At 42.8% G+C, this 15222-nt stretch overlaps 1 protein-coding gene across 3 annotated transcripts in view; it reads left to right on the forward strand.

Moving 5' to 3' along the window:
* Positions 1-13939, forward strand: part of TCEANC2 (transcription elongation factor A N-terminal and central domain containing 2) — a 30279-nt gene extending 16340 nt beyond the window's left edge. For all 3 annotated transcript variants that reach the window (XM_024571029.3, XM_024571030.3, XM_053920052.2), the window contains exons 4-5: positions 6073-6266; positions 12904-13939. In XM_024571029.3, coding sequence (XP_024426797.2) covers positions 6073-6266; positions 12904-13092 — 383 coding nt within the window. In that variant the 3' untranslated portion in view covers positions 13093-13939. The remainder of the gene's footprint in view (positions 1-6072; positions 6267-12903) is intronic.
* The last annotated feature ends 1283 nt before the right edge of the window (positions 13940-15222 follow it).

The raw sequence follows: 15222 nt of genomic DNA on the forward strand, positions 1-15222 counted from the left end.
CACACACCCCCAACTGGGGACCTGGCCTGCAAACCAGGCATGTGCCCTGACTGGGAATCAAACTAGCGACCCTTTGGTTCATAGGCTGGTGCTCAATCCACTGAACCACACCAGCTAGGGCTTAACAATTTTTTTAAAGAGATTTTTATTTATTTATTTTTAGAGAGAGGGGAGAGAGAAAGAGAAAGAAAGAGAAATATCGATCAGTTGCCTCTCATATGCTACCCGACCGAGGACCAAACCTATAACCCAGGCATGTGTCCTGACTGGGAATCGAACTGGCAACATTTTGCTTTGAGTGATGACACCCAAACAAGTGAGCCACACTGGTCAGGGCTAGATTCCTTTATTTTAAAGGACACCCGTGGGCACAAGATGCCGGGTAGATGGCTGATGAGGCAGTAGAGTTAGGCCTTGCACCCTCCACCTGGTGAGCAGGTGTGCTCCACTTTGCAATCCTGTGTATGTGAATATTCTTGAAAAAGTCTTATTGATCTGATTTCAGAGATGTCTTATTTTCATTTATGATTGATTAACAAGAAAACCTATACTTACTAAGTACCTTCCCAAGTATGGCCTCATTTGATCCACATAACAATTCTGGAAGGTAATTGTTATTTTCTCCTCTTTACAAGTAGGAAAAGTGAGGCTTAGAGAGTTTAAAGTAACTTGCCCAGGTCAGAAAACCAAGTAGTAAGTGACAAAGCTAAGATATTCTTATACCACGTCATGCCACCTCCTGAAACCTAGATGCACCTTTGTCCATGGCAAGCTTTTACTTGTCCTTCAAGATCCAGATGGAACATAATCTCTGTGAAGCTAAAAATGTTTGTTGAATGAACAAATTGAGTGAATGAGTGATTGGGTGGTGAATGGACAGGCATGTGATTTGACTTGCCCAAGGTCACGGGAGAAGTTAGTGTCAAGGACCTTTCAAATGGCCTTCTACTCTCAACTTGTGCCATAGATTCCTTCTTCATCAGCAATCCTGAACTATTTATAGGCTCTGTATTCATTTTCTATGTATAATGCCATAACAAACTGCCATAAAATTAGTGGTTTAAAACAGATATTTATTGTCTGACGGTTTTATGTGTCTCAGTGGGCTAAAATCAAGGTGTTGGCAGGGCTACGTTCCTTTCCAGAGACTCTCAGGGAGGATCTGTTTCCTTGCCTTTTCCAATTTCTAGAAGCCTCCTGTATTCCTTAGGTTGTGGTTCCCTTCCTCCATCTTCAGAGCTGGAGGGTTGAATTCTCACACCTCATCTCTCTGATCCACCCTCTGTCTCTTCTGCCTTCAAGGAGTGTGAATGGATTGGGCCCACCAAGATAATCCAGGCTAGTCCACCCTAGCTCAGGGTCCTTAACCCTACTCACAAAGTCCCCTTGTCCACGGAAAGCAGTGTATTCACAGGTTCTGAGTAGGCATGGCTGTCTTTGGGGACCACTGTCTTGCCTGCCATAAGCCCTCAAATGACGCCATGCTATTTCAGGTCCATGATCTTGTTCGCTCTACTTCCTCGGTGAGTCCTGTTTCCTCGAGTCATTGGCAAGCACCAGGAGGAGAATTTGCCTCTGTGCTGGTATTTGCTGGCCCCTTTGCCAGATGCATTAACTCCTCTGTCCTTTGGCCCTCTGTGGAGTTCCCCCTTCGGTGGAGTTCCCCCTTCGGTGCCGTCTTAGGACCTGTCACAGTGCCACGCTTTTGTCTCTTTAGGTGCCTTCTGTGCTTAGACCTACCTGGAGCTACTTAAGTTCAGGGCGGCGACTTGGTCAACATTCTCTCCCAATGTCTATCTAGCACAGGGCCTGGTACATATATAGCATGTGGTAATGTTTATTAAATGAGCGAAAGATTGCTTCCTGCAGGGAATTTAGCTTAATGTGCCGGGATGCAGAAGCCCCCTACACTTAAACCCAGGGGACTTGACCTAGGTCATAAGATCAGCCAGTGGCACTGCTTGCTTTAAAACATAAACTTCATGGAGCAAATAATGACTTTTGCAGACCATTAACTTCTTTCATGTAGCTACTGACCAACTGGTGACCTTGGGGAGAGGTCATGGATCCTCATTATTTTCATCTGAATCAGACGAAGGTAGAAGTGTGTTATCACCAGAAGCAGTAGCATGGGGTGGAAGCATGAGCTCTGGAGCCAAACTGCCTACATTTAAAACCTGGCGCTGCTGCTTACGTGCCATGTCCTTCGCAAGCTCCTCAGGCTCTGTAACTGTAAACCGCGGGACCACAGGGGCGCCGACCTCACAGGGCGTCCTGAGAATGAAATGAGTTAAGGTGTGCAAAGCATTCAGTACAGTGGTTAACTGACATCATTGCTGTTATCACAAAACTCCTCTTGTGATCCAAAATTTATGATTTTTGCCTTGTTTTTGCTAGAAGAAGGTTCCTCGGACCCCCTGTCCTCTTCTCGTTTCCTGCCCAGACCGCCTTTCCTGCTGTCACTGGTTTTTGGAGACTCCTACCATTTGCTGACAAAGCTTACATCTCCTTGGGCTCCTGGATAGCTTCGCCCATCCTGGGATGGTTTTCTTGGTGTTGGCAGAGCCTGGGGACCGACCAGTCTGGGTGGGGATCCTGTGAGAGTTATCTGTGGGGTGTGCTGCCCCCTGCAGGCCAGGAGCCTTAAGCCCTGTGGCCACCTCCCAAGGCAGGTTGTCTTCTGATAGGGGAATACCCAGGAGGGTAAACAACGTGATCTCAATAGAACCTTATTGAACACTCCCTGCGTTCCAGTCCCTGCTGACAGAGAAATACAGGGCGCTGGGGCTGCCAGGGGCTAAGTGTGCAAGCCCTGGAGTCAAGCCGCTCATATTCAAACCCTGGCTTCCACTCTTACTGTGAGACCCGGGGCGTGTAACTTTGCTGATCTTCAGTTTCTCATTTGTAAAAAGAGATATAAAAGTAGTATTTAATTCATTGTTTAGTTATACAAATTAAATAATCCATATAAAATCTGGAGTAGTAAGCGGAAGAGTTATTAGCAATGGGTGAGAATCACAAGCTTTTGGTTTTCCCATCACCTTTGGATTCAGTTCTTCACAGTATCATTCCATTATTTTGTTTACATCTGGTGACTTTCCCAGTCAACTGCATCCACATTCAAATGTTAGTACAAAACCAATTTGAGAGCCAAATGTAAATTTTTATATTTACCTTTGATTCAGTTCAAACATTTGTTGATTATTCTGTGCTAGGCGCTATTCTGGGAGCTGGGACTGTGATTTGGAGTAAGGTGCGGGTTCTGCCCTCCAGATGTTTGCCATTTAGCAGGGAGGGCGGGCATTTAAACATTCCAGGCAAAGGGAACAGTGAACGAAGGCACAGAAATGTGAGAAACCCAGAGAGCCTGAACCAAAACAAGGATGTGCAAGCTGCTCTCTGTGGCTAGAACGTAGTGCATGGAGATAAAGGGGTAGGAGGGCTGGGTGTGAGGGGAGGGAGGAAAGAGGGCGACCTGGTAAGACGTAAGGCCAAAGAAGTTCAGGTCATCCAGAGCTCGAATGCTATACTTAAAAATTAATTTGAGGGCAGTGGAGAGAGCCACTGATGGGTTTTTGGTAAAGGAGTGGTGTGATCAAATTGTGTATTAAAAAGGTTATTTTTCACTTCAGGATAGAGAATAAACTGGAGAAGGCCGGCCTGGGAACAAAGATTGGTTAGTAAATCATTGCAGTAGGTGATGGGGAGAGGTTAGATTGAGAAGTTCAAGGCTCTTGCTTTCCCTTCAAAGTTACATTTCTTTTTCATCTACAGGATGCTTGTCACAGAACCTTAAAAGCAGTACATTTTCTCGTTCAGCCCCGCATGACCAGGGCCTCACATAAGAGTGGTGGATCTGCAGATGTGTGGAGAGTGAATGAATCATTAAGTGGTGGCCTACACAGTTGCCAGAAGCTAATAAACTTAATAAGTGTTTCTGACCACTTCCCCAAATTTAAATCCTTTTTCTGCTTCCCTTTGCTCAATGATGATTCTTTTTTCTATATATTAAATTCCTGTGTATAGTAAGGTCTATTCCTGAACTTTTTTATTTAGTAGGTCTTTTTTTTGGTGCTAGCTCATACAATTTTAATTACCGTTGCTTATAATATGTTCTAATATTTTCTAAGGCTACTTATACCTGATAATTTCTCTTTTCCAAAATAATATTTTATACTTTTATCCATTTATATTTCTACAATAAGTCTAGCAAGATAGGTTGTATTCTAATAAAAACAGCCTATTAAGATTTTTGATTGAGATTAAATTAACTTCAATATATTGGCATTACTTTACTAATTTCCTATTATATAATATGGTACTTTTCCCCTTGCATTGTATATTTTAGTAAAAATATGTTATTCTTTATACAGGCTTCTCGTTCCACAACAGCTCTTGCACTCCCACGCTCCTGCTCCCTGCCCCCCGCCGCCGTGCTGTCTGCTCGAGGTGCAGGCGGAGGAGCACGTGTCACAGCTCTTACTCTCAAGGAGCTTGCTTTGGTGAACAAGAGAGATAACTGATCTAATTGCAACTAATTACAATAATTCTTGTGATAAACAAAGTCCAAGGTGCTAAGGAAGCACAGGGGAGGTGTAACAACCAAGACTAGGGGTTCTAGGGGAGGCTTCCTAGAGGAAGGGACTCCTGTACTGTGTCTTAAAGACAGACGGGAAGTTAACCAGATGAAGTGGGAAGAAAGAGTATTCCAGGCAGACAGAATGTCTATCAGAGTACATGCTCAAAAGTAGAGACTTTCAAAATATTGGAGTGCTTTGGAGCTGCAAGTAGCTGGAGTATAGAATGACAGTGTGATAGCTGGAAATGAAGCTAGAAAGTGGGTGGGAGGGTGGCACATGATTGAAGGGACTTGTGTGACAAGCTGTGAATTTGGGTATAGAATGGAGAGATTTAAGTGGAGCAGTGAAATGGTCAGGTTTATATTTTGGGGAAAAATCCCTAAAAGAGAAAATAATAAAGTTAAGTAAAGGCTCTTCTGGCTCCTGTGGAAGATGACCTCGAGGGGTTCTGAACATCACACATGGTAGTTGGACTCAAGAGACTCTTAATCTGTAGCAGTCCGTGACCTTACCCTCTTTTTCACAAGGCCGGTACTCTAGCCCCTGAGCTATGGCGCCAATTTATCCCCCCCTTTTAAAAATGCCATTTACTCTTATAGAAGCCAGGTCTGTTGTTCTGTAGAATGTGCCACATTCTGGATTTGTGTGTTACGTCATACTATAACTCATCCCACTGCCTCTCATATTTTCTGTAAACTAGAAGTTAGCTTTGGATGACTCACTGGATTCTGGTTCATCTTTTGTTGGGGATGATGGTACAAGAATACTTCATGGGTAGGGCTGTGCATTGCTGCCTCTGTCCAATAGTCCCACTCTTGGGGATGCTGACTGATCAGTGGTTCAGGTATGACAACTCTATTATAAATCGTCCCATCAACCTTTCATCGAATGAGTTCATCCACTGAGGATTATCACCTTTGTGAATTATTTCATTATGGGCTACAATTCTTTTTTTTTTTTTTTTTTGAGAGATATATTTTGTTTTTTTCTTTTTTTTCCCATTTTTAAAAAAATTTTTATTGTTATTCAATTATAGTTGTATGCCTTTTCGCCCCATCCCTCCACCCCACCCCAGGCTACAATTCTTTTTAGCTCTGTCAATCTTATCACCTTTATTAGCTGAATAAAGAACATGTCCTGAATAACTAGAGCTATTTGCTTGTTCTGAAATACAATATGTACCAAAAAGATAAGAAAAATGCTTTTAATTCATTTTCTTTTATTGCAATTTTTGGATTAAGGAGTTGGTACCCTAGTTGTTCGGTTTTAAGTGTCTATTGATTGTTTCTGTTTTATGACTTACTACATTGACTAGTCTAGCGGTTATCTTGTAATCTTAGTCTTTGAGAAATGGTTTTTGTTTGCCCAAGAGCCTCGAAAGTTTTAGGCATGTGAATTACTTTCTAAGTGTCACACACACATCAGTCCGTCTAGTCCTGTACTTTTCAGAAGAAAAACAACCTTTCCTTTGCTTTCCCTTCTCTCCTTCCAGGTCATACTGTAAAAAAGATGAGTCAACACTCGGACCCAGAAGTGGCTTGTCTTGCCAGAGAAGTTTACACTGAGTGGAGAACTTTCATTGAGAAACATGCGGACAGACCTTCTATCGAAGTCCAAAGTGATTCCAAAACTGAGACATTTAGGAAGAATGCCCAGAAATTACTCTCAGAAGCATTGGAACTGGAGGTAATGTCTGGTTGGAATGTGATTGCTAGGAGATCTTGGTTAAATGAGCCTCGCATTTTCATAATGAACTTTCGTAGTCATAGTGCTGTGGACCTGTTTTGTTTTTTCTATGAGGGTTCTGGATTTGTAATCATCCTGGGAGACGGTGTTGTAGAAGGGAACTGGCAAAACCTGGACTAAAACCCTGGCTCTAGCTGTGGCACCTTAGGCAAATCCCTTAACATATTTGAGACTTGGTTTTTTTTAATCTGTAAAATGATGATTATTCCTACCATCTAAGGTTATTAGAAAGAGCAAATGATCCATTTATACAAAAGAATAATGTAATACCTGGTGATTAGAAGTCACTTAATGAACATTGGCTCCTTCCATTTAAAATCCTTTCCCTTCCCACTGAAGCAAAAATTCTGGGATGGACTCTGTTATGGAATATCAATGGCAAAATAAATAACTTTTTTCCACATTCATACCTTTGGTTCTAAAGCATATAATCAATTGGCTAGACATCATTCCTGTCATCTTCACAGTCAACATTTCAGATGACATTAGGGGTTTGAGATACACATGCTACGAAGATTTTTGCTCACTGACAATAATATGAAATACATCATCAAACATATCTGATAGGTCAGTTTATGCTCTGGAAAAATCAGACATACAACATCTACATTTTTGTTTTTCTTAGGGTAACCCTATTAAATTCCCTTAAGAATAATTTAATGTTAACAAAAGAAGCAATTCAGAAGTCTGATTAAAATGCTAGATGTGTTATTATATTATCTGAAAAAATATTTTAATCTTTCTATCTTAATTATGCATCCACAAAAGAATGGCAAATAGACTTGTGGTAATTATTTACTTTTTAAAAATAAAGTTTTCGGTTTTTTAATACAAACATGATAGAAAATGAGAAAAATATAGAAAGGAAAAATAAGATCACCATTGAACTTACCAACCAGACATAATTGTGTTAATATTTTGGTGCATTTTCTGTGTGGTAAATTATTATAGCTTTTTAAATGAACGCTATAAAGTTATGATTATCCCACTATTAAGAGCCAATTATATGCCAAGTGTTCCATAAGATAGTTTTATTGATTATTTAAACCACACTGCAGAAAATTGACAATTATTTACATTTGTGTTGTCTTTTTAATCTTGGTCAATATCAGTCAGTGTCATTTTGTATATCATTTCCTATATATGTTAATTTTTTCATTTTTATAATTTTTAACATTATTTGAAAGTTCAGTGTTAAGTTTGCTTACCTTTTCCTAAAGGAAACTTTAGTATGGATATTAAATCCTTGAAAGAAAGAAAAAATATGAAGATTATAAGTCTAATTTTCCAGAATATTGATTAGCCAACAAGACTTGCTATTTGGTATTTTAAATAAAGTTTATTTTTTAAATAAACCAAAATTATTACAGAAACCTAGAGTGTGGGTATATAATATGTAGTTAACGTGGTGGTAAGTACCAGTTCCCTGTGGTATCTTTTCAAGTAAATGATAATAACGAAGCAATGCTTGCGAGGATTAATGAGCAGTTTGCCTGCTATATTAAACTCCGTAATAATTATCCTTTTAGTTTACCCATTAATTATCCTTTAAATGGCACATCAAGTGGTAAGCACTCAAGTGTTACAAAGCAAAGTTAAAAAAGTAATACATTCGTTAGTGCTTTCTAATGTAATATTGGAAAAAAATATCAGATTGAGCACAGTTGAGTGGTTTTGTTCCCAAAGAGTAAATTTTAAAAATTAAAAGTATGCATCTTATTATTTTCCTTGGCCAAAAAAATCAATCTGTTTTTCTTGCATAGAACAGTAGGGATAGTAATTTTATCAGTTTGATATGTCAGAGAATTATAAATATAAACACTTCTGCATAAAAGTTAACTCTCAGCACCTATTACCTGAAACATTTCCAAATTAGGATAAATCAGTGAGCCATCTAACCCAGTCAGTATCCAGTCTTTGACGGAAACCAATGTTGAGCGCGTTCAAATCAGACATCCTGTCTCAACAGATGTACTTCATCAGGCAGTGGTGAGCCATTGGCTAAGTTATTGGCCCAGTGACTAAACAGCCTTTACAGTTTGATCCTAAGGTGTTTTTGTAGATCTACTCATTACATTTTTGCAGAAAAGTAGTTTTCATGTTCTTTGTTTTAGTCATATTCTTTACCAGTGAAAACGGCAGATGAAGAATATACACACACAGCCCAATTGTCTCTTTATTACTGTATAGATCTTGCTCTCCAAATCCTTGTTCTTCGAATAATGGGACAGATGAACAAAAACTCCGTTGTTGAGACCCCGGCTCCATTCCCCTTTACTTTCTCCCCTCTGGACCTTCTTTGTTCTGCTCTATCTTTTAGATCTTTCCTCCTGTGAATGTCCCCTGTGGTGTCATTCTCTTATTTCCCCTTCCTCATTATCCACTCTCCTTCCTACCTCATGGCCTATGATCATTTTCCTATTTATGTCATTAAAAAAAAAAATGAACCCGATTCTCAAAGTGAGCCTGTATCATTAAGAGTTATGAAACACTGGCTGGTTGGCCCAGCTGGTTGTCAGATGGTGCTAATGAGATCGAGGTCAGGGGTATGTCCCCATATGGAACTATTAGGTTTTTCTTTGTTTAATGGCTTCAGGCTGCACCTCTGGCTTTGACCAGCTCTGTTATAAATGCATTTAAGTGGTCAGAAAGGAGTGTGGTTAGATATGCACAAATCCAGTCATCCCATGTGTGCTAAAACCCACACAAAGTTTGCTTCCAGTGGACGTTCAATTCAACCCATGTTTAGTGCTACTACTCCTAGTGCCAGGGGAGAAAGCAAACATAAGTGCGTTGCACTCCCTATCTTAAGAACGCATACTGTCTCCTGGCTGAGAGCCTGTAAATGGCTAATACAAGGCAAGATGAAATACATCGGAAATAGTGGTACTAGCAAGTGGTATAGACGCGCAAAGGACAGAAGGCGAAATCTGCTGGGGGAATCTGGGAAGGTTTTATAGAGGAGATGGCAATTGAACTGGCCTTTGCAGGAAGGGTAGGATTTTGCTAACTTGAAAATACATATAAAATAGAAGCATTATATTTCGTATCTTATCTACTATGTATAGGAGGTATTTGAAAGAGCAGGAATGGAGGGAGGTTACCCGGGGCGGGGGGGGGGGGGGGGAGGACATTCATTTAACAAGTATTTACTGACCTCTTAGCATCTGCTAGTACCTCTGCTAGGTGTGGGGGACTTAGAAAGGGGTCCAACACAGTTCCATCCCTGGAGAGGCTCTCACAGTCTTCTGAGGGAGACAGTTACAGTACAACGTAGGAAGCTTGGCACTAAGGCACACACACGAAGAAGGCCTGGTCCCCTTTTTTAAAAAGGCTTACAGATGTGGTAGACAACACTAATTGATTATGGCATCATTTCCCACGAGGTCAGAGTCCTTCATGAAAGACAGCTCTAGGCGGTCATGTTTTTTACCTTCTCCCAGCTATAGCCAATTCGTCCAGGATTGGACAACTGAGTAACCCACAGGTACAAATGGATAGGGAAGGCAAATCAAATTCTGTCTCTGAGAAATGTGAACTAGGAAATACTAAGAAAACAACAGTGGGAGTGTTGAAACAAAGGATGTTGGAGGAGGGATGAGGAAGCGGAAGCCGTGGGTAGAGATGTGTAGCATATGGGGAGAGACTACGGCGGTTGGAATTGGTAGTGTTGGTAGTAAGGCGAACGGAGAGGAGCAAACAACCTGTGAGGAGGAGGGGTGCGGGCGGATCATGAGAGACAGAGAAGGCATATGGTCCCTACATAGATCTGTATGTTTTTTAACAGATTCCTATTCCCATTCCTACAGTTGCATCGCACAGCAAAACCCCTTTTTCTCAAGGTCTCAGTGAGACTGTGGTCCTTTAGATAAGTCCCCAAAGGGATTACCTAAGTCACCAGGTTAGGACCGGTTGGGAAGGACTCAGTAACTTGGGGAGGGGTTATCCAAAGGCAGTTATGAGACAGGCATTCTTCACTTTGTGCAGTGAACTTGTTATACAGAAAGGTACTTGATGAAGCATTTTCCCATAGAATTTACATTTTAACATCAGTGGTGTTTTTCATTACTTCTTCATTCTGATTGGCCTTCATTTAATAAGAAGACATGAGAATTGTTAGATGCTTGCTCCCTATTCCCACCACATGGTGGGTGGAACACCTCTTCCACTACCCCACGGTTGTCTGTGTACACGCCGTCTCCTTTCTGGGCTGTGAGTTCCTGGAGGGCCGGGGTCCGGTCTCTTCTGCTCAGTCCCCACTCCCCAGATCAGGCCAGACTCAGCATAGCAACTCAGTGACTGTTTGCTAAGTGAAGTAATGTATGAGGATCCAGTTCTGTGAATTCCAGGGCACTCTGCAAGTTCTTTTTTATTTCGTATATATACTACGATTTGATGGAATGGCCACAACCTGTTTTGCAAATGCATGTATATATACCCTTTTCCCCAAACAACCACTCCCCTCAAAAAATTTTTTTAAAAATCCCTTTTTCTTGACTGTTAAACTAAGTGAATGTCTAAACAGTCAGTGACTAACCATCCTGACACTGGACTGAGGAGGCTGTCTGGCATATGTCTCTGGACAGATGCTGGGCAGCCAGCCAGCCACCCTTTCAGCTTCCCAAAGTAATCTGCTACCAGGGCTGCCTCAGGCCAGGGGCTGGGTCAGTGCCCACCCAGGAGGCCATGAAAAGCTTGAGGAGTCTGGGTTCTGGACAGCCATGGTGCCAAGTCCACTCACTCCAGCACAGCCTAGGGGGTTGGTCAGTCATCGGGACCACAGACTCCCCTGAACATCCCCTGTCTGCTGTGTTAGGCAGATGTCTGGGCCTGGATATTCATCCTCTGTCTCTCGGTTTCTCTCTCAGTTCTATTCTACTCCCTGCTTGGTCCTTATTTCTTCCAAATTTCTTTTCTCTATTTGTTTTGGTCTGTCTATTTCTTATATTAGGATATTTTATTAAATGTCAGGTGAGCCTTTTTTACTTTTGGTGCATTTCTTTCTTAAACTTTGCTTTTTAAATAACAGTGCGATACATACATAACAAAAGCGCACAAAACATGTATGTGCCGGTCAGTGAATTTATCACAAAGCAAATGCTACTTTACCCAGCCAGACCCTGCCCTCCTGGGTGGGTCCTTCTGCTGTACCCCTGCGCCCCAGCATGCGTTTCCGGCCTCTTTCCCAGCGCTCAGTACTCTTACAATCCCAGTTCCCTACCTGTTTCTTACTGGACTGGGCCCTGCAGTCAGAGACTGCACCAGCCTCATTCACTGCTTTTTCTCCCTCCCCAAGCACAGAGCCTGGCACATAGTAAGTGCTGAATAAATATTTGAATGAAGGGAAAAAAGGAAGTGAGAGAGACATTTGTGTCCTGTACTCAAGGAACTTGCTCTCAGGGGAGACAGACAAAAAACGGATCACTGTAATACATTCTGGTAATGACTCAGGGGAGCTCCAGACATGGCGGCGGCCAAAGCAGAACCTTCAGTCCTCTGAGCTAGGATTTGCTTTTGTTGTTGTCATTTTGGTTTTTTGGTTGGTTCGTATTTTTTGTTGTTGTTTTTTGCATTTTGCTTTTTAGCTAAGTTTCGACATACAAACAGGAATGTGTTTCCTCGGCGAGGTGGACCTTGCTGAGGGAACACACACTGTGCAGAGGCACAGAGGCATGTGAAAGCAGCTGAGTGGGCTCTGCCAGGCCATGCTGGGGACTGACGCGGGGACAGTGGGGAGCGGGCCTCGAAAGAAAGGGCGGAGGGGCTCCCTGACCAGCAGCCCAACCTGACCTGGATCCAGACCGTGTGGACAAAGTTCCAGGCCCGTCCTACTTTCATTACGTCTGTGGCCTTAGGAGGATTTGGGCCTGAGCCAGACCACGTCACAATTGCTACAGGTCACACCCGCAGGCCTGCTCTGCTCAGCTGACCCTGCAAGCGTCTCTCCAAACTCCACTGGTCTCTCAGGAGGTTGACGAGGCGGTTAGTGTGGTGAAAGGGAAGAAACGTGAACTTCAGAGTCGGGGCTCCAGGTCAGAGTCCCAGCCCTGCCTCTTAGCAGATGTAAGACCTTGAACCTCTTTTCCCCTTTGAACCCATTTCCTCATCTGTAAAATGAGGTCATGGGAGTTGTGAGCACTAAATGTGAAAAGTGATTCACAAACTGCTCTACACACGTATTAGGGTCCAGATCCAGTGTTTCTGAAATGCAGTCAAGGGTTAAAACAAACCAAAAAAAAAAAGTATAAATGTTACACTGATTTATTGTCCTTGGTCTTCGTTTCCTGGTTGGGCCCAGTGCCCGTTGCTGAATTCAGGCCAGTTTCCTGTTATAATGGCAAATATTACCACCCGGCAGGGGCTGTGAACGAGGTCCCTGTCACAAAGCACATGGCCTTGTTCCTTAATTGCCAGGGTGGAATTAATTTGCTCTTCCTGTTTCTCTTGTGACAGGAAGTAGATGTCCTTGAATTTCAGTTGATTAGTGGAAGCCTCTGAGCAGAGCGTTCCAGCCTCCCTTGTTTTTTAATCCGTATGCAATGCAAGGCCCTAATTGGACAATTTTGCTGTTTTTTAGATGGATCACCTACTGGTTGAAAATATTGAGCGGGAAACGTTTCATCTCTGCTCCCGCCTCATTAATGGGCCGTACCGGCGGACGGTGAGAGCCCTGGTCTTCACATTAAAGCACCGAGCTGAAATCCGGGCTCAGGTGAAGAACGGCTCGCTGCCAGTCGGCTCGTTTGTACAGACTCACAGAAAATGACCTGAGGATGGTTCTAACCCTGGGCTCCGCAGAAAAAGAAAATGGGCCCCTCTCTGCCATTCAAAGACTCTTTTGAGTTTGGGTGATGGCTGATGCTGGCTGTGCTAAATTTTCCCATGGTGCCATTCCTTCAGACAGAGGATGCAGAGAGCCCTGGGGGGCAGGCCTGCAGGAGATGCTTCATTAGCTGTAGTGCGCCGGCTCCACTAGGAAGCTGGTGCTGTGTGGTTGCCATCACCCAACACAGCAAAAGGTGACAGGTTTCCCTGTGAGTGTGCCAGGGATGCCTCTAAACTTCCCCCACGTCAGGCAGATGAAGTTACTGCTTTATTTCGCCACCTAGCAGGCAGTTGAAACTCAGTGACTGCTGCCGCTCACTTGGTCCTGTCCCCTGAGTTTAGATGGCTCTGTGCCTCTCAGAACTACCCTGTCTGTTCCCTTTGCTCTGCCCCAGGGGTGAGCCTGCCAGAGCCAGCCCGCTACCCCTTCTTTCCAGAGCTCACTTATCTGAACGTCTGAGCTCTCCCGGGAAAACCTTCTGTGTTGGTCTCCGGAGCCCCCATGCTGAGGCTCCTAATGAAGGACTGACTTGAAGCATCTCCACACCTTGGGGTTTATTTGAATACTTGACTCTCTTGGTTTAGGGCTCGGTAAAAGATACATAATGAAATTCTCCTTGAAATGAATTACTGTAGTAGAAATATTACATACATATATATTTTAAAATGAAATACCTCTATATAGTTCTGCTTGAACAATTATGTAAATGACATTTGCTTTTCTTTTTTTAAGTAATAATAAACTGGGACTTTTTTCTTCCCTAAAACAAAAGATGTCACTTGTTCATTGAAAAGTGTTTTGAGTTGAGAAAAAGTATAGTTGGTGAAAGTGAAGAATGATTGGACAAGAATCTGAGAGAGCAAGATCCAAAGAAAGGTTATTAGGGTGGGGAGACTGGAGCATGTTTGTAATCTGAAAAGACAGCTAATAAAAGGGAGAGGTTTGAAATACAAAAAAAGAAAAGATGGGTTAAAAAGCAAGGACAGAAGGACAAGACTGACGTTGTCTGCCTTCTAAGTGCCAGATAATTCATTAGCGTTTACATTGATCTTTATACAGTGTTTTTAATCCTGTTTCATCCTCTCATCTGTTAGTAGGTATTGTTTCAGTTTTTTTAGGTTTCTTCATTTATTCAGCAGCCATTTATTGAGCACCCATTCCACGAGGTCCTGTGGATTCCTAGCAGGAGTTGTAGGTGAGACCCTGAGTCCCACCAAGGAGAAGTATCCTGTTCAATTTCCCACTGCTAGGAAGTACTGGAGCTAGAATAATAATTAAGCACTTCCCATGTGCTCAGCACTGTGACATTTCAATAATAATAATAATAACAACAACATCCTACTAAAGATGAGAAAAGGAAGGCTCAGAATGGTTTAGTAAGTTCCTCAAGGTCACACAGACAGTGAGTGGCAGAGCTAAGATTCAAAACCCAGGTCTCTTTGACTGGATTCAGTCTCTCTGGTTGATTTCATTCACTCTCATGGTTACATGCCGGTGACACTAATTTGCATCTTCAGACCATGCCTGGTCCCTGAGTTTCAGATGGCATCTCAGATATAATACGTCTTCTCTCCCTTGGCAATACTGGCAACCCAGGTACTCTAGCCAGGAACCTGGGGGTCACCTACACGACGCCTCTCCTACCTTTACCTAGTCAAGTCCTAATGGTTTTACTTCTCACGTATATTTAGGATCTCTTGCCCCTTCTCCATCCCTAGGACCACTTTAGGACTTTATCCTCTTTGCCCAGATTGACTACAGGGCTTTCTAACCGGTTCCTTTGCGTCCAGGCTTAGCCTCTTCAAATCCACCTCTCTGTGCTAGGACCAAAGTGACATGTCAAAACTGTAAGTCCCACCACGTCACTCCCCTCTAAGCATTTTCTCATGCTATTGTCTCTGAAGTGCTGCTCTACCTAAGTCCCTCTCCTGCCCCTGCCGCAATACCCCGTGTGTTGTTCTGTACCTATCCACATGTTCTGTGGCTGTGCTTTTGATTCTGTCTCCCCACTAGATTGCAAACTCAGAGCACAACATCGCGGTGGTTACCAGAGGGGAAGGGAAGAGGTTA

Source organism: Desmodus rotundus, chromosome 3, assembly GCF_022682495.2.
Source record: "Desmodus rotundus isolate HL8 chromosome 3, HLdesRot8A.1, whole genome shotgun sequence".
Classification (NCBI taxonomy): domain Eukaryota; kingdom Metazoa; phylum Chordata; class Mammalia; order Chiroptera; family Phyllostomidae; genus Desmodus; species Desmodus rotundus.